Source organism: Acartia tonsa, chromosome 6, assembly GCF_053477335.1.
Source record: "Acartia tonsa isolate MP-2025a chromosome 6, ASM5347733v1, whole genome shotgun sequence".
Classification (NCBI taxonomy): Eukaryota; Metazoa; Arthropoda; class Copepoda; order Calanoida; family Acartiidae; genus Acartia; species Acartia tonsa.
In genome coordinates this window covers 7182127-7208266 of record NC_137265.1, presented here as the reverse complement: position 1 = coordinate 7208266, position 26140 = coordinate 7182127, and the positions used below count along the sequence as shown (strand labels likewise).

The window sequence follows — 26140 nt, the reverse complement described above, 5'->3', positions numbered from 1 at the left end:
CAACGAGCCCAACACTTTCTCCATCTACAGACACTTGTTCATCCGGGTCGTGACCACTCCTCGTGACCGCTTTGACCGACTGCTGGCCCATTTCTAATACCTTTACCAGCTGCTCTCCTGCTAAGTCGCGTGTCTTCTCATCACGGTGGGCAGAAACAATATCATCCATGTAGGCTTTCTTTCGGATCACAGCTGCTCCAATCCGAAGCTCTGGTTGTTTGGCTTCAGCTATGTCCGCAACCATCTTAAAACCGTGGATGGTTTGGTTTCCTGAACTCTTGATCCCATAAATAATTGTTCTGACCACGTAAACAATGACTGCTCCAAGCAGGGACAATCCATCAATCCACAGGAACTTGTGATATCTATAATGCTGCGGCTGCAAGAACACGGAATTGTATGCCATCCGGATGTCGGCGCTAAGGGCAGCCCCTCCGCATCTGAATCCAATCAACAAGTGCAACAAATTAGCCAGCTGGTTACTTCCCTTACATAATATGTCATTTAGGCTCTTGCCTGTCTTGGTCTTGGAACTGCCGTCAAACACAAGCCGAACCGGGGTAGATATACTGTGGCTGTTATGGACAATGCGCCACGGAATCACATATCCAGCTTTTCTGGCCTCCACCTGTTCCTCTGGCGGCAGCGCCGCTAATGGTGCTACAAACCCATTATCCGCCAACTTGTTAAAACTCCGCAGGATCTCCTCTCTGGCAACTTCACTCTTGTTGGCTAACTTGACCTGAGTGCCCAATATCTTTTCGGCAACGTAGGTATTATCTGCCAAAGCTGATTCAGGATTCTCAGTAAATGGCAGGTAAGCAAATAACCTCCTCTGCTCGGCATCATAGCTGACACTTTGCTCTATATCATGTTGTTCACGTTCTTCCAACAATGATTCTTTCTCCACTCGCTCACCTTTCTTGCACTCGGAACAGACGCGGCACTTGACACAATGGTATGACATATCTGCACCTATCTGGTCTATCATCTGGTATTCCTTGAGCATCTTACTTGGTCCGGCGGCAAAAACGTGGTGGACAAACACATCATCCTCATCCATTAAGGGGTTCTCGGCTCCAGCATAATGCGAACATACCTCATGATGGTGATCAATGGTTGTGGCACTTTCATGAATCATCCCATTGTTGGAAAACAAACAGTCTCTCTGATATCTATATGCTTTAAACTCTGCAGTTAAAAATGCAGCAGGTCCCATCAGATGAGCGCGGCTCATAACATCTTTCCAAACTTCATGTGGTCCAGCTAATATCCCGTTGTGGCCTCCATATCCAGCCAACCTGGATTTCATAATGCAGAGTCCACCTGGTAAGGTAAGTACCACCTGTGGGTAATATAAGTTGTATTGAATGCCAATCATGATATCAACCGGCTGTCCTCCAATTTCAGGTTCAGTTGTCGGCATCTTTGCGGCAGGATGGCTCTTAGTAAAGACGGCATTAAGTTCTTCCCATACCTGTTTCAGCGGCCACTCTGGGAAACGTGTGCTAACTTTGTCCATTTGCAGGCCTTCAATGGTCGCAACCCGTCTTTTACCATCTTCACTTACCATCGGCAGCCAGAAACGCTCAATGCCATAGGGGATCTCAACCCTCTGGCCGCCAGCTACCTCAAGGGCGGTGGGGCCAGGCCGCTGCGTCTCTGTATCCAACGACGCACATGCCCGTGTGCTCAGGCAGGCTCCATAGCAACCGTTGTCGTAAAACAGGAGCAGCTTCTCACCGTTGGTTCCTTTTACATATTGCAACATGTATATGGGCTGGTTCTGTATACTTGGCTCCACTATGACGTCGTCAACTTTACCTCGGCCGCCGCTGGCGGCGAAACTCGCGTATACATCTCTGTCACCTTTGTCGGGCAAAGCATGATAACTGGCAAAGAAAAACCTGACATCGGTTGGTAGCAGCTTCTCGTCCAGGGAACGTTTAAATTCTGCCTCCTTCTCCATGTTGGCTTCCAGGTGATAGGTGCAGATGGCGATATGGTTCTTCCACACATCTGGCTTGTCCTTACAGGTTCCTTCATTGCAGATCCACTTGCTGTCACAGTACGGTTCGTGTTCTTTGAACCAGGCCTCCCTATTCTTCATGTCAAACTTGGCATCTAATCTCAGACATCTGTAGCATGCCTCTGCTTTCACCGTCCTACCGAACCTTCTCTTGACACGAGTTTCTTGGAACACTTCACAATACGCCAGGGATGTATGTGAACCTGGGCACAATCTACACTTAACTTGTTTCGCCTGTCTGCTTTTGTTCATCATAATGGCGGCAGCAGCATCTCCACTTGTCTTCTTGTCTTTATCTTTAGCCTTCTTCTTTTCCTTGTTGTTGGCGTGGGACACGGACCCGTTGTTGGCCGCAGCCGGATTGGCACCAGCTGAACTTGCTTCAGCGGTAACGTAGCTTTTTGCGGAACCGGCGGAACTTTCAATAGCTTGGGCGGCCGTATTAACAACTCCTTCTCCATCACTGCTCAACTCACAATCTGCTGGCATCACACTGTACTTGGATGTGACTTGTTTCCTTGACTTGCTGCTGTCATAGTAACGTGTGCCAGACGTCACCATGATATCTATTTTAGCCGTGACCTCCCACAACATGGTCTGCAGAAATTGTGTCAGGGTCTTGATCATCATAGACTTGGTCTGTCTGGTACCAGGGTCAGTTCTTTTCTCAGCCAACAGAATCTTGTGAAATTCAATGAGGTCATCTTTCAACAACGCACCTGACAGGACAGCCAATACCGGTGACGACTCATACATATCCAGGATCTTATGTTGTGTAGCTAGCTTGGTGAGTGCTACAAGCTTCTGCTCAACTTTTATCAGCCAGCTGCGTTTTTCAAACAAGTTATCCGGGCAGGATCCACAGGCTTTGATTTCGCTTGATTTCGCGGAAAATAACAGTTCAGGCTTGCCGTACACTACCTTCAGGTGATCCATGGCTTCCTTGTACGTCTCTAGGTTGAGGATACAGTCCTTTGCGATACCAACCACGCATTCAAATTTAAGCTTTAGGTATTTCTCGTGCTCGTTGAATCCACCCATTGTTTCAAAGAATAGCTCCATCTGTGTTTGGAAGCTATAAAAGTCGAGGTTGCCGTGACCCGACTCGCCACTAAAAGTGGGAGGTTTGAGCTTGACCTTGTTGACCCCAGCATCGTTAGTTCCAGGCGCAAGTCCAGCTTCGTCATACAGCACATCAAGGTGGGCTCTGGCCATTCGTTGGGCATTTATGCAGCTCTGCTCAGCTTCGTCCAACATCTCTACGGCACTGCAATCTCCGCAACTCGTTGCACACTTCAACAGGTCACTTATCTTCTTTTGGAAGTCTCTGTGTTGCTCCGAAGCCTGCTTGAACAAGGTTTCCCCTCCTTTGATCTCATTGGTGGCCCTCGTCTTTAACTTCATCAGCTGTTTGTATGCGCTGGTCACATACATAGTGTTGTCACTCAAATTCTTCAAACCATAATCTAAGCGTTGCCGGTGTACAGAGGACGCCTGATTTCCCGCGGCGGCACTCTCAGATGGCGGCGGCGGCTGGGGCGGCTGTATCCTTGCATCCTCCTTCCTCCTTAACTCCTGGGCTTCCCACAGTTGCTTCCTGAGGCCGTTTAAGTGTGCCAGACATTCGCTTGAATTGATACTGTCATCCTCGGTGAACTCATCACAAGGGTTGCTTTTGAAGAACACTACAGCATTTGATAACTCATTCACTAATGTATGAACTTCACTGTTTATTGTTTCAGCCTGGGCTGTTGGGACATGAGCTGGGTTTATAAACACCAGATTATTGTCCCAGGTGAAAGTCACTCTTTCAATAACATCAATATGTTTCTTTATTTGAGCCTTTGCCATTTTACTGCGGCGTTTATCACTGGCTTTCGGCGGCGGCTGTTGCTGCTCCGGCGGCGGCAAAGGTTGCAGGCCTGCCTGCAGCTGTACCGGCGGTGGCGGCTCTCTAGCTGGCGATGTCGGCACTCTAACCGGCGGTGTCGGCACTCTTGGCGGCGGGGTTGGCGTCCTTGGTGGCACCAACGGCTGTGTTGGGTCACACGCCGCTACAACAGTTGCTTGACTTATACGTGACTCCGGCCGTTCCTCGTCACCAGTCGCAAACACCTCGCAGTCACAGGCTTGTCCTGGCGGGCACTGACATTCGCTGGTTCTTCGAAGGTTGTGGTGCTGACTAAACACCGTTGCCAAACTGTCGTTTCTAAACACTGATTGCTCTGTGGAAGTTCGCAGCTGTTGAATACCAGCCACACTCAGGTCTCCATAACTCCAATTCGTGTCTCTATCAACATCGTTCTGGTGGCGTTGGTCAGTATATGATCTTCTGTCCCTGATCCCGTTGATCAAATCGTTTACTCTGGAGTCTGTCTCCTCGTACACTCCCTCAGCTCGTGCTATACTCGAACTGCGGTAACCATGGAATTCCGGCGGCGATGAGGAGGCTTCTCTGGGGCTCGTGTAGCTCATAGGTTGCTCTGGGTAGCGAACTCTTGTTTAAAACTGTACTACAACCCACTAGTTAGAGATGTAGCAGTGCGGCAGGTGTCCCAGAATGAACAACTGCCATTAAAACAATCAATGAAGCTTTCAATACTCGTTTATTCAGGTAGAATACAGCGGTTTTAAACAACCTAAAATAAAATCACAGAATTAGGTTGTTATAAATGAACAACAAATAAAACAGTAAAGTATAATACAGAATTAAAATACTAAAATTTGCATTACTTTGTTAGTTTCTTTTTAAAGTCTTTTATTTTGATTTCGGGCTTTTCAGAATAGTGCATTTCAATAAAACAATCCAATGGTTCATTAGTCAAAGAATGTAAAACTTACTTCTCGAATCCAGCTCTTTCCACTTAATAATTTCCAGAACTACAGGCTTATCAGATCATCTCATCAACATAACCACCAGCAAATATCCACAGCAGCAATCAATACAGAACAATTCAACGGCAGTTAGGGACTTAATACTTCAGACCACAAGCCAGATTTGAGGATAACTCCATATGAATCGGTGTTACAGTGGCAGAATTTCAGTCTAAAAACATCAATCATATATTTTATGTTAGAAGGAGCACCATTTATAGAATAATCAAGGGTAACTCTGTGTTTTTTAAGCTTTGACTTTGAGGCTTTCTAATTAATTTGAAGGAATTATTATAAAGGTGAGTATTCTGTACCTTAATTTTAGCGAAGGATCTCCTTTTTCGCTATTGGTTCCAAGTTCTTTGCTCCACTTGGTGAATCCTGTAACGAAAAACCATAATTAGGTGAAATTTGGATAGGCAGCAATCTACACTATAACTTTGATTCCAAATTTCATTAGGTAGTTATTCAATCAACAACATTTTACCTATGGTTCTTTGTGCTCAAGCTTTCCCTCTGATCCGTCACGAGGGGCACCAACAAGCTTCTCCACTAGAGATAAAGAGGGCGGATCCACTCTCAACAGGCTCAGCTAATTCCAGGCCTTAATAATATCAAATTAAGCCCAAACTTTTAATGGACTACAATGCTTTTAAAGTTACTTGGAGGCCGTTACGGTACTCATTTATTGGTTCTTTACAATTAAATAGGAACGGTGAATTCAATGGAATTATATCTTCAACTTTGGTTTAAATGAAATCTTTGCATATACGGCTTCGCTGGGTGAATGAATTGACTATTTTTAATATTTGTTTTACCTTGTATCTCAGCAGAGACAATTTAATATTACATTTTGAGAACTTTTTCACTCGTTAGCACTTTCTGAAATGGATTAGCCCATATTATTTGATGTAGATATAGGTTTCTTTATCACTTTTTACATATATATATAATACAATTTTAACGATAGTTAATTTAACCAATTTTTGCTCAAAAGAAACAAAATAAGTTGTTAAAAACTAATAAACTTGGAAGTAAAAAGCTCAAATTAATTTTATAAATGCTTTGAATTGATTTAAATGTGTATTTTGTACCAAAAAATAACAATTTTCTTTAAACTTTTAGATAGACTATTTTTCCTTGCTTATATTAAGATGGCTGACGTTAGACTGATACAACGAATATAGAGATTTGAACGCTTGCGCGTCATAGATTAATCACATACATAGATTGGATAATATTTCATATTATTTTTACAAAATTAAATATTCTTTGCTAAAAATGAGTTTGAAAATAAAATTAGCTTTTGCATTAAACAATTACAATTTAATATAAATTTAAGTTGTGTAAGCAATTAGCATTATTTCCGATACATATTTTTGCTCTATGGTGAAGAAATAGGTTGCGTGAATTTACTTTAACATATTTTAATTACTAAACTTTGGCCTTGTTAGGGAAGCCTTCTCTCAGTCTTCGTGGGGTGATTTGACTGGATTCCTTCTAAATATAAAACATAAGTTTTGCATTTTTTTTTATATGGGAGACTAAATGTTGATCAAGGAGTACTTTTTTTTTACTGTGTTAAACAAATTTCCAGTTTGATTTAAACTTAGTTGAAAATTAAACCGATCATTATGTAATAGACATGTTATTTAGGCTTGCTCAATGGGTAAAAATTGAATGTTTGTCTTACATTTCAAACTATTATTTTTTTTCTATGGGTCGTTTTACAACATTAGTATCTACCTAATTTTTTTCTTTTTTAAGATAATGTGAAACTTAAGAGTTACTTAGGTATATTCTTAAATTTTTACAATGTAAGCAGTGCACCCTTTAAGCTTTAATGCACTACTTTATAAAAAAAATTCATTCATTAATAATGAGCTGCACTAATTCTGTTAATTTTAGTGTTGCAAGCTGTCGAAGGTGACCAAAAATTGGGCCAAGCTATCACGTAAGTTTGAATTTAGATTTTTAATTACGCTATGTCAAAGGATTTTACTTATGCAGAACTAAAAATATAGAATGATGTGGCATATCTGACAAACAACACTTTGATTGCACTTTCTTTGTCTAGAATTCATTCATGTGTTCTTAATTTACCTTTTTTTTGTTGACTTTAATATGTCAGCAATAGAATCTAATTATTAATTAAAGGTGTTTTGCTTTGATTGGTTTAAGACGAGGATTGAACTTTTCACATCGTATTATGGACAGCTTTCCGCTGATTAAAAGATTAAAACAGGCTTTTTTAGCCCCGAAGAGCCGGAAACCCTGGCTAACAAACCTGGTATTAAGGGGGGGGGGCGTAATGACATTTATTCGTAATCCGTGAGCAAAATGGTCTAAAAATTTAGCTAGACCCTTCAAACTTGGTATATAAGCCTAGTCCTATAGGTATTACATCTAAATGGAAAAAAAATCCAAAATTTTTTATTTTAAGGTTAGGTTAGGTAAGAAAAACCCTGCGGAAATGGGGTTTTTAGGCTTTTTTTGGTCTATTTTGATTTGGAAACTTACCTTAAATTGTTTTTTCTTAGGGTTTTAACTTAAATACACTGTATCTATTCATATGGACATTATTTAAGATGATTCAGCAAGTCGGGGACCGACCCCAGAGGGCTAGGTGGGTGGCCCGCAGGGGTTAAGTGCATTTTTCCCAATACATATGTTGTGATACATCTAATTATAGGTTTTTTAGGTCAAGGAACTCAAATTTAGAGCTAAAATAAGCATTAGACTAATCTGAAGCTAGCCCCAGCGGGCTAGGTTGGTGGCCCGCAGGGGTTAAGTGCATTTTTTCTAATATATATCTTGTTATATATCAAAATATAGGTTTTTTAGGTCAAGAAACTCAAATTCTGAGCGAAAATTAGCATTAGACTAACCTGAAGCTAACCCCCCCGGGCTAGGTTGGTTTTCTGCAGGACTTAAGAGCATTTACCTAACCTAACCTAGAAACTTACTTATAATTTTACTTGGATTTTTTAAATAAACTTTGTCTATTAATGAGGACTTTATTTAAGATAATCCAACAAGTCGGGAAACGACCCCAGCGGGCTAGGTTGGTGGCCCGCAGGGGTTAAGTGCATTTTTTCCAATATATATCTTGTAATATATCAAAATATAGGTTTTTTAGGTCAAGAAACTCAAATTCTGAGCGAAAATTAGCATTAGACTAACCTGAAGCTAACCCCCCCCGGGCTAGGTTGGTTTTCTGCAGGGCTTAAAGGCATTTACCTAACCTAACCTAGAAACTCCTTAAATTTTTACAGGTTTTTTTCTTGTATAAACTGGGTCTATTAATGAGGACTTTATTTAAAATGATCCAGAAAGTTGAGTACCGACTTATCTGAAGCTAGCCCCAGCGGGCTAGGTGGCTGGCCTGCAGGGGTTAAGTGCATTATTTTCCAAAATACATCTTGTGATATATCAAAATATAGGTTTTTAAGGTCAAGAACTCAAATTCAGAGCTAAAATAAGCATTAGAATAATCTTAAGCTAACCCCAGTGGGCTAGTTGGGTTGCCCACAGGGCTTAAGTGCATTTTACCTAACCTAACCTAGAAACTTACATTTAATATTATTTTTTTAGGTTTTGTTTCTCAAATAAACTGTCCATTCATGAGGATCTTATTTCAGATGATCCAGCAAGTCGAAGACCGACCCCAGCGGGCTAGTTGGGTAGCCCACAGGGGTTAAATGCATTTTTCAGAAAAAGTATGTGTTATCATACATCAAATTATAGGTTTTTTAGGTCAAGAAACTCAAATTTACAGCTAATAAAAGTATCAGACTAATCTGAAGCTAGCCCCAGCGGGCTAGGTGGGATGCCTGCAAGTCTTAAGTGCATTTTACCTAACCTAACCTGGAATAAACTGTGTCTATTTATTATTTAAGATGATCAAGCAAGTCAGCGACCGACCCTAGCAGGCTAGGTGGGTGGCCCGCCAGGGTTAAGTGCATTTTCAAAAAGTATGTGCTGTCATACATAAAATTAAAGGTTTTTTAGGTCCAGAAATTAAAATTTAGAGCTAATAATAGAATCAGACTAATTTGAAGCTAGCCCCTGCGGGCTAGGTGGGTTGCCTGCAAGGCTTAAATGCATTTTACCAAACCTAACCTAGAATCTTACTTTTTTGAAGGTTATTTAATTGAATAAACTGTTCATGAGAACATTATTTAAAGGATCCAGCAAGTCGGGGACTGACCCAGGCGGGCTAGGTTTTACATAGATACACAGTGTTTAGTCCTAAAGCCATCATTTAAAAGATTCTTCATACAGGAGGCTGACTCAAGGAGGTCCCCAACTTGCTGGATCATCTAAAATAATGTCCTCATTCATAGACACAGTTCATTCAAGGAAAAAACCAAAAAATAAGTAAGTTTCTAGGTTAGGTTAGGTAATATGCACTTAAGCCCTGCAGAAGATCTACCTAGCCCACAGGGGTTAGCTTCAGGTAAGTCTTATGCTAATTTTAGCTCTGAATTTGAGTTTCTTAACCTTAAAAACCTATATTTTGATATATAACAAGATGTATATTGGAAAATAATGCACTTAACCCCTACGGGCCACCGCCCTAGCCCGCTGGGGCTAGCTTCAGATTAGTCTTATGCTAATTCTAGCTCTGAATTTAAGTTAACTGACCTAAAAAACTTATAATTAGATGTATCACAGCATATATATTGGGAAAAATACACTTAACCCCTGCGGGCCACCAACCTAGCCCGCCAGGGTCGGTCCCCGACTTGCTGGATTATCTTAAATAAATTCCTCAATAATAGACAAAGTTTATTCAAGAAAAATATGTAAAAATATAAGTAAGTTTCTAGGTTAGGTTAGGTAAATGCTCTTAAGCCCTGCAGAAAACCAACCTAGCCCGGGGGGGTTAGCTTCAGGTTAGTCTAATGCTAATTTTCGTTCAGAATTTGAGTTTCTTGACCTAAAAAACCTATATTTTGATATATTACAAGATATATATTGGAAAAAATGCACTTAACCCCTGCGGCCCACCAACCTAGCCCGCTGGGGTCGGTTCCCGACTTGTTGGATTATCTTAAATAAAATCCTCATTAATAGACAAAGTTTATTAAAAAAAACCAAGTAAAATTATAAGGAAGTTTCTAGGTTAGGTTAGGTAAATGCTCTTAAGTCCTGCAGAAAACCAACCTAGCCCGGGGGGGTTAGCTTCAGGTTAGTCTAATGCTAATTTTCGCTCAGAATTTGAGTTTCTTGACCTAAAAAACCTATATTTTGATATATAACAAGATATATATTAGAAAAAATGAACTTAACCCCTGCGGGCCACCAACCTAGCCCGCTGGGGCTAGCTTCAGATTAGTCTAATGCTTATTTTAGCTCTAAATTTGAGTTCCTTGACCTAAAAAACCTATAATTAGATGTATCACAACATATGTATTGGGAAAAATGCACTTAACCCCTGCGGGCCACCCACCTAGCCCTCTGGGGTCGGTCCCCGACTTGCTGAATCATCTTAAATAATGTCCATATGAATAGATACAGTGTATTTAAGTTAAAACCCTAAGAAAAAACAATTTAAGGTAAGTTTCCAAATCAAAATAGACCAAAAAAAGCCTAAAAACCCCATTTCCGCAGGGTTTTTCTTACCTAACCTAACCTTAAAATAAAAAATTTTGGATTTTTTTTCCATTTAGATGTAATACCTATAGGACTAGGCTTATATACCAAGTTTGAAGGGTCTAGCTAAATATTTAGACCATTTTGCTCACGGATTACGAATAAATGTCATTACGCCCCCCCCCCTTTTATGATCTTTATTCTAATATTCATTGGAAAATTGTCTCTAATACAATGCTATAATACATGATTTTTAGTATTGCCGAGAACCGGTTCTAATCCAGCGGGATCTAATCGGTTTCAAAGCCAAACAGTGCATTTATAAAAAAAAATGCATCTACTTTTTACTTCTTTCTCCAATATAAAAAAATCCTATGCTTTCTCGTCATTTCTATGGTCTTTGGGACGTATTCTAAAAAGGTACCCAAAAAGTTGGGAATAATCCCTTTCGTGGCAACGCTCCTTAAGGGGCGATTCGTCTAATTTTAAAATGGCTTTTTATAGGTTATTTTAGGTTAGGTAGGTTATATTGGGTTAGGAGATTTCCCACAGGGTTAGAGCCCCCCGCAGGGGCTAGAAATAGGAAAAAAGCTACTGTGAAAAACACGAAGAATCGCACCTTAAGGTGCTTTGCCACGAAAGGGAGTATTCCCAAAAAGTTTGTTTTGTTTAGGTTGCCACTTGCACAAAAGATGGTTGAGAAGATGGAGGCAGATGGAAGGATGGAACAGGACCAAGAAACCATTATCTACCTTCTCATTCTGGAGCTTAGAAATAATTGGAAAGGTAGATATTTTAGTCAGGGACCTAAATGGATAAGACAATTTTCGATAAATTGATGTACATTGTACAATGTACATTTTAAATCCCCTATGATGTTACACAAAATTGAATTATCCCTTCAGTAGATTAAAATTAGTGGTTGAAACATTTGAACACTTAACTTAATGAATCAAGTCCCCAAAGTTGATAAGCCAACGAATAAGAATACGTTATTCTAAAACTTAAGAGACTAGTGTAATAAGTCATTGTCCCATCTCTCTGTATTTTAGTACCTACTTTAATTCTTTAATCCAATCTTTGCGTAAAGGTGCATTATTTAAAACCTAATTGACAAAGGAGTGGCTAACCAACTTAAGATTTATATCATGCGATAAAATAATATTATAAGAAAAGAGAATGCTTTGACTCTTAAACAGGCGTAACTCCATGAGCTAAGGTTTACATTTGTCATACAATCAAAGTGTCGACTTACCACGTGATCATTAGCTAGTTCACGAATGGATATATTATTACTTGGATCTTACACCAGATTTTCATGTTCTCTAATGAAATGAAACTTGCAGCGGGCTAAAATAAAGATCCCCTTTTTACCCCATCCCCTCCACTGCTGCTGGATAAACGAATTGATTAATAAGGGAGTTCCATATTAGTATGCTAAATTTACCAATAGGTTTTCAATTACACAATATCCACGTATTTTCTACATCCAGTTTTTTAGTTTATCCAAATTAGAGAAGATTTTTTGATGAAACAGTTGTATAGATGTCCAACGAAATAATGTCCAGTTTGTTTTTATTTTGCTTTTAATTTGTTCCAGTATGGCTTCGAAACCGATTAATATCTGCTGGACTAGAACCGGTTCAAAGCCATACTGAAAAATCATGTATAGCATCGTATTGTTTCAGGGGCATTAGATTTATTGAATGGACCACTTGGAAAGAAATTAGAAAATTCTGCGTCCTATCATCTTATCTGCTTAACAAAGGTTAGTTGACTCAATAATATTTGCGAATAGTGTAAGTTAATTTTTGTATATAAAGCCTGAATGGTTATAGCAACAGAAATCAACCACAGTGTAGGATAAATCCTACCTTATTATAGATTGTAGAGTGTACACATCTTGGTATGTATAAAAGGGCTGTTATTTTTTTCATTTCTTAAACAAGTTATGAATTTTGGGTGCTTAATGTTGAAATAAATTTTCAAAATGTATATTTACTAGTTTAGGTATCTTTTTTATATTGCTATTTTTCATGTTTTGATCATATTATTGAAATGTTTATATTTTAGAGGATAGAGTTGGAGGGAAGACTTGAAAATTGGAGTGAAGTTGCTAGGTAGGTTTTAAAAAGAAATTGATTTTAAAATAAATGTATAGTAGGTATTATATGTATCTGTTAGATTTTCAATTTTTTGATTACACGAACCTTTCCTTGAAGTTCTAATTATGCACGTATATTGTTGCAACATTAATCCTTTTATTGTTTATCTGACAGATTACCAATCTTTGTCTTGCAGTTCTGCTGTATATAAAAATAGGTTCCGCTTGTGTTAGACCCAATTGACAATGATTAGTGACCACTTTTAATGTCTTTGGTATAACTCTTCTATACATTACGATTATTCTTTTATCTTTTAGGCTGAGTAGAAATGTGTTACTACAGCAGCCAGACAGCTGGGACATGTTTAACAATTATATCCAGGCAGTTATTAAACTACAGGTAGGATCTTGTAAGCTTAGCGTGCTTATTGTCAGTTCGTGAAACCATCTGTTAAAGAAATATTTTTTTTGTGGGGGGGGGGGGGAGGGGGAATTTTTTTCTAAAGGCGATTTCTCTTAGGAGGGTGGTGGTACCCTCACCCAAAATAGTTTTAAACCTTCCCATGGCCTGTGTGAAGCTACCCTGTAAAGGAGAACCACATTTGTTAGAGAGATCTTTCGGTATAGACAGACAAACAGTCAAACCTCCCTTTACTATATTATAAGGATTAGTCCAGGGCAGGATTTGTCGGAAGGGTGCATAATCATATTCATAACTTCTCTCCTCTCATTCTATCCTGGGGCGATAAGTATTACCATAGAGATTAGGGCTTTGCTATCAGGAATAAGGTATAACCAATAACCAGGAAAATAAACCTAAAATAATATTCGAGGAGCAGATATGATAAAGATTTCGTCAATAGTTGCCCCCCAACGACAGCTGAAAATCATGTAGGTATAGGCTTCGTGATTTTTTGCAAAATAATTTTGTTGTTAGTATTAGCTGCATTGCTACCCTATAATGATCAAGCAATGAACTCATTTGAATTTATAAGACTATTAGTTTTATAAGAATTCAACTACTTGTCGACATTCTAGGAGTCTTGTACCAGCAATGGAGGAGATAATAAAGAAGATGGACCTTACAGCATGAAACTTAACAAAATTGATAGGTATGTAGTTTCTATATAATAAAGGAGATGGACCTTACAGCATGAAACTTAACAAAATTGATAGGTACCTACGTAGTTTCTATATAATCAAAAGAAAATTAATTCACAGGTTTTTACAAGTAGGGAAAGGACATGGAACTGTAAAATCTACAGCCACTCAAAGTTTTATATTCATTCTCATTCATTGGCTTAAACTTCGGGACCAGGTTCTTTAGTAAATCTTGATTGATTGGCTTTGTTTTCAACCATTGATTTTAATCAACAAAGGGTCAATTCTGTTTGTATGATTTGGGATGTTTATCATTTCAGCGTCCATTGTTCTTACCCTGAAGATCCATGTGTGTTATAAGATATTAATGGTGTCAATTAAGCAGAATTTTAAACAAACCATTTTCTCTGAAATTTAGCTGTTATTGTTGTTTTCGCGCTAATAATGGACTTTTATATGTTTAAATTTTTGTAGTAACCAGGGCCAGCTTAAGATCTTTGACTTAGTAATAAACACTAAGAAACTAAGGCTACACACACACAAACACACACACACATAATTTTTACTGTTTAGAAGTGTAGTAGAGGCTGAATCCTTGATGAATTGTCTGAGTTCTGGCTTCCCTGGGCTACGTGGTCCAGCCCTGGCCAAACTGGAAATATGCTACAGGACTCTGGTAAGTAGCAGAGAGGGAGGGGACATTGGGCTGTTTATTGCGCTAGTCCCCAGTTTTATAATAACGTTTTCTTATTCGTTTCTTATTGTTCTAACAACTTTGGGGACTTTTGTTTGATTTTGATTGGTTGGTTTATTAAGTTGAGTGTCCATACATTTCAACCAATAATTGTAATCTACAGAAGGAGTATTTTGTGTATTATTATTAGGGATGATTGTTCATTAAGGGAGGGGGGGGGGGGGGTGGCGTAATGACATTTAAACTTAAACAGTGAGCAAAATGGTCTTAATATTGAGCTAGATTCTTGAAACTTGGTACATATGCCTTGTCCTATAGGTACTACATCTAAATGGCAAAAAAGTGGTTAGGTGGGTGGCTCGCAAGGAGTAAAGTGTATATTTTCTAAAGTTTGTGTGTCATATATCAAATATAGGTTTTTTTAGTTTTGATCTCAAACTTGCTGAATCACCTTAAATAATGTCCTTATGAATAGACATACAGTATTCAAGGAAAAAACTTAAGAAAAAACATTTAATAGAAAGCTTTTACATCAATTTACACCATAACAGGCCAAAAAGGCCTAAAAATCCCATTTCCGCTGGGTTTTCTTACCTAACCTTAAAATAAAAAATTTTGAATTTGTTTTTCATTTAGATGTACCTAGTACCTATAGGACTAGGCATATGTACCAAGTTTCAAGAATCTAGCTCAATAATTAGACCATTTTGCTCACTGTTTAAGTTTAAATGTCATTACGCCCCCCCCCCCCCCCCCCCCCTTTATCGGCCATTGCCTTATCACTTCAGATACCTGAGTCTAACTCCTCAACTCACCTATGGACAACTCTGTTAGGATGGATTCAAAAAGTTTCAAGAACCAAAAAATGGTCCTATTGATTTCAAATTTTGCATGATAATTCCTGAACCAATTTAATAAGGTACAATTTAGATGATGAAATGTTGTTTCAGGATGGGAGATCCACACGTCTGCAAGAGTTGATAATAGAGTACATAGATCTATTTGGAGGCAAGCCTGTCTGTTTCTCAGATATTAAGAAGTATCTCAAGGTTATCCCCTTAGAGGAAAGAAATGATTTCATTCTTAGGTACTTTTTCATTTTTAGTAGAATATTTTGTTTATAAGAGCGCGGCGGTAGGTAATATAAATGTCTTTTTTTTCTTGGTTTTAAACCTGAATAAATATTTAATTTTCTATACATTATTTTTTTGTTATTGGTTAGGTCTGTAACAATGAACTACTTAACTTATATGTTTTTTTTTTGTAAAATGATATTGTTAGCTTGTTATTTGTCCATAATAAATGGGCTCTTTATTACACTAGTCCCCAAGTTGTTTAATAACGTTTTCTTATTCGTTGACTTAACAACTTTGGGGACTTTAATCCAATTTTGATTGTTTAGTTCTTAAAGTTGAATGTCCAAACGTTTCAACAAATATTTTAAATCTGCAGAAGGTGTAATTTTAGGCAGGGTGTCGGAGCCGTATAATTTTGATGCGGCTCCGGCTCCGCGGAGCCGTATTTGGAAATACGGCTCCGGCTCCTACCTTAAAATTAATATATCAATTTTTTTTCATTATTGAATTTAATAAAATAAAATAAATAATATTAAATATTTTGCTTTTATTTGATTAAAGCTATATAAAAGTAGAAGGATGTGTGTCTCTTTGTTAAGTAACAATAGTTTTTCAGTTTATTATATGGAAATAGACCGTTGCCAAATTATAATATTACTTTAAAAATCATTTTTAGCTAATCCGGAGCCGGAGCCGTTTTTAACGAAAAATACGGCTCCGGATCCGGCTCCACCAAAAATGTTGCTGCTCCCGGCTCCCGGCTCCGGCTCCGAAACACTGATTTTAGGTATCATCATTTGGGATGTACATCAATTTATCGGCCATTGTCTTACTCTTATCCCTTTAGATCACTGAAATAATGTACTTTGTAGGTTAAGATCTGACTCGGTACCCAGACTCTGGAGAGATACCAACCAATACTGCCCAAATATACACAGATATCCGTGTCACTGGCATTGTCTTATCCATTTAATCCCTGAAATAACATACTTTGTAGGTTAAGATCTCGGTACCCAGACTCTGGAGAGATACCAACCAATACTGCCCAAATATACACAGAGATCTGTGTCACTGGCATTGAAAGATTTCTCGGCCAACATCTTAACATCAGGTTAGTAGATTTAAGTAATCTTTTCATGCTTGTAGCAATGATATTTTAGTTTGTGAGTAATACGAAACAATCTAAAACAAAAAAAAATCGTAATGATAAATAGCAAAACCTTGCCATTTATTAAATTAACCTTAGTCAAATGTATAAGAATGAGTTGCTCAGAATTCTAATGGGTATTGAGAGGATAGGAAAATAGCCTTTAATATAGACTTCAATATAAGAAATAAATAATACAGCCTAAAACCATACTTGGACTTATATGAACCCGCCCTAAACTGGAGAGCTCAATCGGTTTAGTAGTTACTGAAATCTCAAGCTTCAGATAAAACAAAACCTTACCACTTTATGTTAAAGGATTGTACTGTACATGATTTTTTTGTATGTTTACTTCACAACTTTCATTTATTATTAAGAATCTTAATTTACTTGTTATTGCCACGCTACTTATGGACATAATCATTATTTAGTGATGAACGTGTTGACCAGCTTGTGAGCGGGTTGTGTGACCGCTACCTGGCCACCCAGCCACTGGTACAGCATATTGTATCAACAGAGCTGCGCCCTAGTGATGGCTATCTTGTCCTTGCGGGACAACTACTCTGGGAGAAGTGGATCAATACCAAGGAGAAAAGGTAAGATTTTTCCAGTATGGCTTCAAAACCATAAGAACCAGTTCTCAGTCCGCTAAAAAATCATGTATCGTATCGTATTATATCCAGTTTTTTCGCGGATTCAAAAGTGTAAAATTGCAATACTTAAACCAGATTTGTTAGACCGTGCCTTCGGCATCACTAGGCTAACAAAATTGGTTTTAATCTTATAATTGTACATTTTTAAATCCGCGGAAGGTTACCTATTTATAATACGATGCGATAAATAACTAATATTAGGACGGGTTAAAGTAGATCAACTACCATACTTAATTCTTGTTAGCCAGCTTATCTTTGGGATATGCATTAATATAATACCTAATACAGATAAATGTTTATAAAAAATATTTAAATACACATTGATCTCCCCTAGCTTATACGTGAAGGAAGGCATTTTTACGCCGTTTCTTCAAAGTTCCATATTGTACCATATTAGAGTAACCACCATAGATTTTAAAGTTCTACTACTGTTCTAAAGTCTTAAAGCACACACCAGGGTTTGGGATCCGGATCCGCAAGGATCCGCATATTTTCGAGTCCAAGGATCCGGATCCGCAAAAAAATGCGGATCCGGATCCGGATCCTTGGACTCAAAAAAATGGAAAAATCGACCTAAATTTATATACAATCTCAGAAATTCTCTTGATGAGAGCCAATCTTTAAGGTTTAGGGTCAGACTTAAAAATTAAAAGTATTTTTGACTTCGAATTTAAGAATAAATATTTTTTGAAAGGTTTGGTGATTTTATTTTTATTGTCAAGGATCCGGAACCGGATCCGGTAGGATCCGGATCCGCACTGACCAAATTTTGAGGATCCGGATCCGCAAAAAATTAATGCGGATCCGAAACCCTGGCACACACTTTTACGGAAAATATGCCCAAAAATGCCTCCCTTTCTCATTGAGTTGGGAGGATTCTTGTAGCTGATTACCCATCTGGGATAATAAACTTATTATTATTTAAAGTATTGTAAGATATTCATATCTTTACCTAAACCAAATACATTTAAGGTTTTTCCTCCAAGCATGTTCAATGTTACGACTTGGTCTGCTGGGTAGCCCTTCCAACTGGCAACTTATGCTTCTACTAATCAGGTTAGAAATCACTGTGTTGCTTAAATTGTAGATTTATCTCTATTTTTTTTCATGGATTTTCTCAATTGACAACAGTTTCTGTTATAAAAAGAAATAAAAAAATGTAACTGTAATGAACTTCTTTAAAACACATTCATTTTAGTAATATGATTCCAAGTTTCTTATGGCTAAGACAATAGACAATAAATTGGTGTACAACCCTGGTAATGATAAACAAAATTACCCCTCATGTAGATCAAAAAAATTTGGAAACTGTCCATTTGTACTAACCAATCAAGATTTAGTAAAAGTAATCAAAGTTTTGAAGCCTACAAATCAGGGAACGTGTTTAAACTGTAGGTTTCAGCATAATTCACATCTAATATCCAATATCTTCCTAATTTTATTCTTATTTACCCTCCCTCTATCCCTGTGGGTTTAGATGCATTAAACAGTCTGATTGCTTGTATAACTTATGTCGATATTTAAAGTCATTTTGCCTCTTTTATTTAACATGATGGTAGTAAACTCACCCATTTATATAGTTTAGGGTAGTGCGGGGTTAATGTGGTCGGGGGGTACAATTCCGGTCAAACGACCAACTTTTTTAAAACCGTTTTTTAACGGTGTTCTAAACGTTTGCGAGAGATCTTCAGGAAGCAAAGTTGTAGTTTATTGCCTATACTTTCATTTCTTACTTCAGCAAATTTTTGTCAGATCACTCCTTCTATGACTTTTTTGCCCTCAAAAAAGTGGAAAAAATTTGCAAAAAAATTTTTCAAAATAGGCCATGTTCAACCTAAAATTGTGAAAAAATGGTAAGTCCTAGCGACCTCCGGGTTTTTGTAAAATGAAAGATATGGCATTCATTTATCGTTTGCAATTGGAGGCGTTGTTCTAACTTGATTTTTTCATAATTTTTTTTTCGTCTAAAAAAATGGTCTATTCCGGTCACTTTTTTTACTTTTTTTATTACTGTATTTATAACTGTATAATACCCTAATGTTTTATTTAGGTGATCTGGAAGCATAAACAACCTAAATGCATGACCTAAGCTTTAATCATTGCCTTGCCTGTTGTGTGATGTACATTACTAGTCATTTTACTGCTTGTATCATGTCATGTTTTGTTGCCTAAGCTTTTCAATTTGTAAAGACATTAAAAAATTTTCAGACACATTTTTATAGTAATGGGAAGAGTATATCACCCAAAGGAACGCCTTAATTATTTGCCTGAAGATGTATCAGCTGCATTGGCTCATGTAAGAAAGGGTATGTCTATTAGAAAGACCGCTAGAAGATTTAAAATTCCATATGAAACCCTTGCATCTTTTTCGTATAAGAGGGTGTTCGCGATTTTTGCGCGGTTTGGATTTTTTTATGTCAAATCGGCTAGGATTAAGCTAGAAAGGTGTTTAAGGTGTCTATAGAAAGCTCTTTGCATGTTCTAACAAAAACTCCCCAGGATATGGGTTCTATCTCCAAGATTTAGAGTACATATTCAAGATTTTGCATTTTCAAAATTCCTGTTGCATAAAATGTGTTGAATTATTAGAGTTAGACCCCATATCATTCCAAGTTAATTGTCAGGCATGTAATTTTGCATCTTTAGACACCTTAACCACCCTTGTAGGTCAATCCTAGCCAATTTGAGACAAGAAAAAATGTATCAAAAACTGCTGTCAAAACTGGCAGGATTTTTAAAATTAAAAATTTTTTGGGAAAAAATCACTTTTTTCAAGAAATTCCACGACCTGTGAATCACAGGGATAAGGGATGGGAAATGTAGGAAAATATTATTTCAGGCCTATTTCAAGCCTAGGCCTATTTCTAGCCTAATAAACCAGTTTTGGGATAGCGCAGTGGTTCGTATAAAATGCTAATGAAAAAGCTGTGTGTGTGTGTGTAGATAAAGTATAGAATCAAATTCAGGTAGCTAGTTTAAAGTAAAAAACATAACTTTTTATAAACCTATATATTAATGGCTTTTGTTAAAATGAAGTTTTTTCTCTCCCAAAATTTTTTATCTTTTACTTTGGTAATTTGAACTGTCAGAAAGCTATCGTTGGGTTTCCCTTAGACAGATTTTAGTTTGTATTATTTGCATTTTTATTAATGAGTAAAAATTTTATTTTAAAATTTCATTGCTAATTAAAATTCAAAATAAATAAATAAATATGCACTTGGGTAACATTCTATCAAGTTCTTTGGATACTATACTGGATATAATGTAATGATATATCTGTACTGTGTTGTATTGTACAAAAATTAGGGTGAAGGTGTTGTATCAACTCCGTACTAAATTTTTAAAATTCAAAATACAACATCTAATTTATAAACTACCAAATGAAAATTCGTAGCTACCTTCTTTCCAAAAAAATAATCCCGTTATTTTTGTTTTTTCTATGTGGCCCTTTTTTAATGTTTAACTCTAAGCAGATTTAATAATTAAACTAATGTGATCTAACACCATTTATATTTATTTTTTCGTAGCAGACGAAATCATTATTTTTTCTAGATTGTCTGCTTCTAAAATTTCCGCCATCTGTGATTTGGGCTTGTTTTGTATCAACCAATCACCAATTGGCTCCGCCAATTGGTGATTGGTTGATACAAAACAAGCCCAAATCACAGAACACTATTGGTTTAGAGCGGTAGCCAATATGAGCCGTCCGCCAGTAAGGTCATTAAATTAGGCAAATGGTAAAAGTTGCATGATCCCTTTCAAAACCAGGCCGAGACCTAATTTATGGCCAGGTTTCCTATCCCTTATCCCTGGTGAATCAGAAATTGACTCTAATTTATGTATAAAGCTTAAAAAAACCTAATCATATAATAAAAAGTATGATTTTTTTTTTAAAGTTTGCATGAAAAAAATTGATGTTTTTTTGCGATTTTACCGACTTTTTTAAAATGGGGAAAATGTTGTCAAAAAATTGTCTGATCTGCATGCGACTAGTACCAATAGAAAGCTAATGACCTCAGCTTTCTACTCATAGTTTAAAATGTTAAAAAAAATATTTTAAGGGGGTGTTCCACCCCCCCCAAAGTCAACTGACCGAAATAGCCCCAACGGTGGGGTTATTCCGGTATAGGCCAACCGCAGCCCTTTAAACCGATTTTTGACCGACTTCTTTGCGAGATCTTAACGGGACCAAGACAGGCTTCTTCGTTATTGTCATATCTTTCATTTGCACTCTTAAAAACCGGAAAAAGCTTTTGGGAAGTATATTTTTTTTAAGTTGAAGCAAAAAATTGACCGGAATAACCCCGCACTACCCTATTGTGTTTCGCCGTTTAAAGGAACTATGGAAACCAAAGAGGTGGTCTAATTGTAAAAAAATGGAAAAATAAAATGTAACTATAGAATTTTTCGTTTTCCCCTCTTTGGGAAAAAATATGTGGGAGGAGGAAAAATTAATAAAATTAAGAGTTTCCACTTTTTCCCCTCATTGGGGAAAAAACTAGAGTGGTTTAAATGAAATATTTTTGCAGCTGGGGAAAAAAAAGAAATTTTGTGCAGAGCATACATAACAAGTTTTGCTGATCACTTCTCATCAAGACAATAAGGATGCACAAAAGCACTTGATAGAACCAGAGAGAGACTTGACAATGGGCTGCTTATTACACTAGTCCCCAAAGTTTTATAATAACATTTTCTTATTCATTGGACTTAACAACTTTGGGAACTTGGGTAAATTTTGATTAGTTGGTTAATTCAGTTGAGTGCTTTAACTACTAATTTTAATCTACGGAAGGGGCAATTTAGTTTATCTTTATTGGGGATTTGCATTAGTGGACAGGTAGGTTGCGGGTAAAATCCGTAAAGGTGTGTGTTTTAAGGCTTAAAAACAGTAGAAGGATAATATTCTCTAAATATGTGTCAGGGGTGTATATTCTGCACAAGATTTATTTTTTTTCCCCTGCTACAATTTTTTTTATTTTTCTTCCCCCCCCTAGTTTTTTCTCACCAAGTAGGGGGAAAATGGAAAATATTTAAAGAACTCTATATTTTATTTATTTTATCCCTCCTACCAAACATTTTTTAACGTGAAATGGAAAAAATGTTTTCAGTTTTCTTAATTTTTACATTTTTTTTCCCTCCAACCACTTATTTTTTATTTTTTTCCCCCCCTCCTGAGCAGGGGATCCCATGTAGAATATACACCCCTGAATTATGTGTATTCCTTATTGAATAGAACCATAGACATTTTTTTAAAAAGTTAATGATACCTTAAAATCGTTGAAAAAACCTGAAATTTTCACCGAAAGCTTTTCTAATGTCAAGCTGACAAAAATTAATTTTTAACATATAATACATAGAATTACCATGGACAATCGAATAATGTTTTAAAAATTAATATCTTTGAAATAATTGGCATTTTTTGTAATTTTTTAAACTCTTTCCAATATTTTTGTTTATAATTGTCAATTTTGTTATTGTTGTCAGTTTGACATGAGCGAAGCATTCGATGAATTTTACGGATTAAAAAAATTTTTTTTTGCTATTGTTCTTTTCAATAAGGAATACACATATTTAGTGAATATTATCGTTCTACTCCTGTTTTTAGGCCTTAAAACACACACCTTTACAGAATTTAGCCGCAACCTACCTGTCCCTTCATTGGCCTTTGTCTTATCTCTTAAGAACCCCGCTGATGGAACTACTCTTTTCAAGTTTTTTAATACAAGAGTTAGACTTGAGAAAAGTTTATGATGTTGGGTTAGTTTTCTTTACTAAACAATTTTAAACTTTGTATTTCCCTCTCCAACTTTTATATACACCTAGTATGCTTATGTGAATGTTCTTTTATATAAACATTCAAAGAGATATATGGGGTCAAACAATATCATCAAAAATAAGGAGGGGTAAAGAGATTCAATTAAGCTATTTTATTTTATTGCCTTATTTTATTACAAAGCTGTATAGAACTAAATTGAAGCTTTCATAAATACCTAGGTTTTTCTTTTTATACATTTCAACACAGGGGGAGGGAGGTGGCGATTCTACGATTATATTTAACTTAAAATTGCCTAAAGTTTTGTCTAATAAGGGTAAAACTGGCTTTGGAATGTAACTGAGAAGAAGTGGGATTGAAGGAAGAAGTTCCCAAAGGAAATGGATAGAAAGCTAGTTCTTAAATTCCTTATAAAAAACCTAGTCCCTTGTCCGTGATGTTTAGTAGCTAGATTGATTAAAAAGTATATACTGCCATTAAAAAATAAAATGTCCCTAAAGCCAGTTTTGATTGGTTGGTTCATTAAGTTGAGTGTTATTTATTGGTCATTGTCTCATCCCTTTTAGATCCCTGGATAACTGTCAATGTTTAGGTTTGTTGGGCGTGTGGGTGCGGGTACCTTATGTGACGAGATCCACACTCCCCTGGACGTCAAGAACCTGATGTTGGACACCCTGAGTTGGGTACTGCTCCGGCCTCTGGCGGCTGCCGGACAAGTTGACAGGCTACACAGGTATAGTGATGTATTGGTTATCATTATAAAAGTAATAGGATGTCTGTCTGTGTGTGTGGCAAAGGGTCTTACTATATAACCTCTGAACCTATATTTGGTTCTCCTTTATAGTGAAGCTTCTTAATCTTATAGGCCCAGTGTTTATAACCCCCCCCCCCCCTACAAAAAAGTTTTTATTTAAGTATTATAAACCATTGATTTTATTATGTATAACAAATAAAGATTATAATTAAATTCGAAAAAACCTATTGTGTTAAATGCAGAATAATTTTCAGTTGTTAGTACCTAAGGAATTAGTAAATGTTTATAAATCTTTTTGTATTTTAGAATATACTGCCAAATGATAAGATTTTACCATCATTCTCCTAAGGAGACGACTGAACATATAATTCAGGTAAAGACGAATAAAATTCGTTAGAATTATGTTCCGTCTTGTATTTGGCCATAACGCTGTAAAAATTGTTTACAAAAGAGACCCTTTTCGACCTAAGATACTGAAACAGTTTCTTTACAAGCCCAAGTAATCAGTTTTGAAATATCTTTCCATTTCATGGAAAATAAATGAATACAAAAATATGTAAAGTGGACTATGAGTATTCACTAACTATTGCAAGTGTTGTTAAGCAGTGAAGCACCTTCCAACAGGGATGTTTGGTGGCCTTTTTTGGTGGATGGATACACTTTGTTTCTATTTCATTGAGTTAAATTTAAATAAACGAAAAAATTCTACCATAGTTCCCTTTTTTTTTAAAAAAAGACCTCCCTGCTATTTCTCTCCTTTATTAGAACTGTATTTTACATATTTTCGTTTCTGTTAGAAATAATTTCAAAAGCATTTTTAATTTTTTAATGATTTTAAATTATTTCTTTAAAATAAGTAAATCCTTATGTTTTTTTCAGGCATACAAGCACGGTAACCTGTCTCAAATATGTGATATTAGCAAGCTGAAGCGACGCCTCCTTACAAGCTACTACGTGCCCCTGGTCAATACGGACAAACTTCTCATTGATATCAACTTTCTGGCCAAGAACTATGAAGAGGTAAGAATCAAGGGTGGCAACCTTTGCCTTCTTTTTTATTTCAATTTATTTGGCATTAAAAAATAGTGTATTCGCCAAAAAATGATTCAGATTACCATGCTTGTTGATTTAAATTACTTTTTAAAAAGTTAATAGTTGCTTTAGTCTTATATTTCTTGAACTTTTTTATGCCCTATTGTCACTTGTATCGTTCTTTTCTAAGGCTTTAAAGCCAGTAATACAAAATAACCCATGTGTTAGAGCGTTTTAGAAGTTTTCATGTTTTCAGAATATGCAAATCTTAGGTACTTCAAATAAACGACTGATTATCTTTTAGGTGTTAGAGCATATAAAATATGCAAATCTTACTCCAATTGACTGGGATTCCCTAGCTGATAATAGAGATTTCAGGTAAATACTTTTGAGTAGCGAAGCTACTCTATAATTCCAAATGGCCGTCCGTCTGTCTGTCAGACACCGAAAGGTGGAAACGTTTTTTTCTAGGCTCCTATTCAAAATACACGACTGAATTTTTTTTGGCAACACTCCCCGACTTAATTAAACATTCATTTTGGCAGGTTGGTTGGTTTTAAGTTGCGTGTCCAAAGTTTCAACCACCAATTGTCATCTACAGATGGGGTAATTTTTTTAGTATATCATCATTGGGGATGTACACTAATTTATCGGCAATTGTCTTATCCTTTAAGATATATGAATTTTCTCCATTTCAGGACAATTCTAAGCTATGAGCCAGACGAGAGCGCGTTTACAGAAGAAATGGTGGCGGCAAACTTCCAGCTTGAGATGATGTATGCGCGCATCCGCCGCGTTACTTTACAGGCTCTGGTCACGTGTTTAAACCCGAGCAGCGCTACTGATGGTGACACTAAGAGTGCCACTACACTCAAGTAAGTATTTTATTTGTTGTTTTTTTTTTACCTTATTGAAAATTAAAATTAATTGACGTAAGATTTTTGTTACAGCTTAACGGTTTTGTAGCAATTTTGAAACTGGTGGTTTTAGGCTATTTTTAGGGGCTAGGATGAACATTGAACACTCACTCTCCCCATTAACGATTCGAAATAAATTTTTATAACACAAAGGAACGTACAAACCTATAAAGTTTCTATTCATTCCAGAACTCTTGCTGAATTACTTGAAAAGCTGACCAGCCTACAGACTGAAGCTACAAGTCTGGTAGAGAAAGAAATCTTCTTGGACTATCCACAGGCACCTTACAGGTAAGACATCGGGTAGGGATCTAACGGGATAGCACAATGGCCGTTAAATTGATGTCCATCCCCAATAATGATACACAAAATTACCCCTTCTGTAGTT

The 26140-nt window shown here is 36.8% G+C and overlaps 1 protein-coding gene across 8 annotated transcripts in view; it reads left to right on the top strand.

Moving 5' to 3' along the window:
• The window catches only part of psidin (phagocyte signaling impaired), a 57174-nt gene that overhangs the window by 9892 nt on the left and 21142 nt on the right, over window positions 1-26140 (top strand). For all 8 annotated transcript variants that reach the window (XR_013880391.1, XR_013880392.1, XR_013880390.1 and 5 more), the window contains exons 7-23: window positions 6812-6857; window positions 11175-11287; window positions 12190-12269; window positions 12575-12621; window positions 12924-13005; window positions 13644-13717; window positions 14280-14382; window positions 15351-15487; window positions 16474-16587; window positions 17055-17219; window positions 18249-18332; window positions 23642-23782; window positions 24110-24176; window positions 24683-24823; window positions 25140-25213; window positions 25534-25710; window positions 25942-26043. Coding sequence is in view for 1 of the 8 variants with exons in the window: in XM_080163254.1 (XP_080019380.1) it covers window positions 6812-6857; window positions 11175-11287; window positions 12190-12269; window positions 12575-12621; window positions 12924-13005; window positions 13644-13717; window positions 14280-14382; window positions 15351-15487; window positions 16474-16587; window positions 17055-17219; window positions 18249-18332; window positions 23642-23782; window positions 24110-24176; window positions 24683-24823; window positions 25140-25213; window positions 25534-25710; window positions 25942-26043 (1747 nt within the window). In the remaining 7 variants the exon portion in view is untranslated. The remainder of the gene's footprint in view (window positions 1-6811; window positions 6858-11174; window positions 11288-12189; window positions 12270-12574; window positions 12622-12923; window positions 13006-13643; window positions 13718-14279; window positions 14383-15350; window positions 15488-16473; window positions 16588-17054; window positions 17220-18248; window positions 18333-23641; window positions 23783-24109; window positions 24177-24682; window positions 24824-25139; window positions 25214-25533; window positions 25711-25941; window positions 26044-26140) is intronic.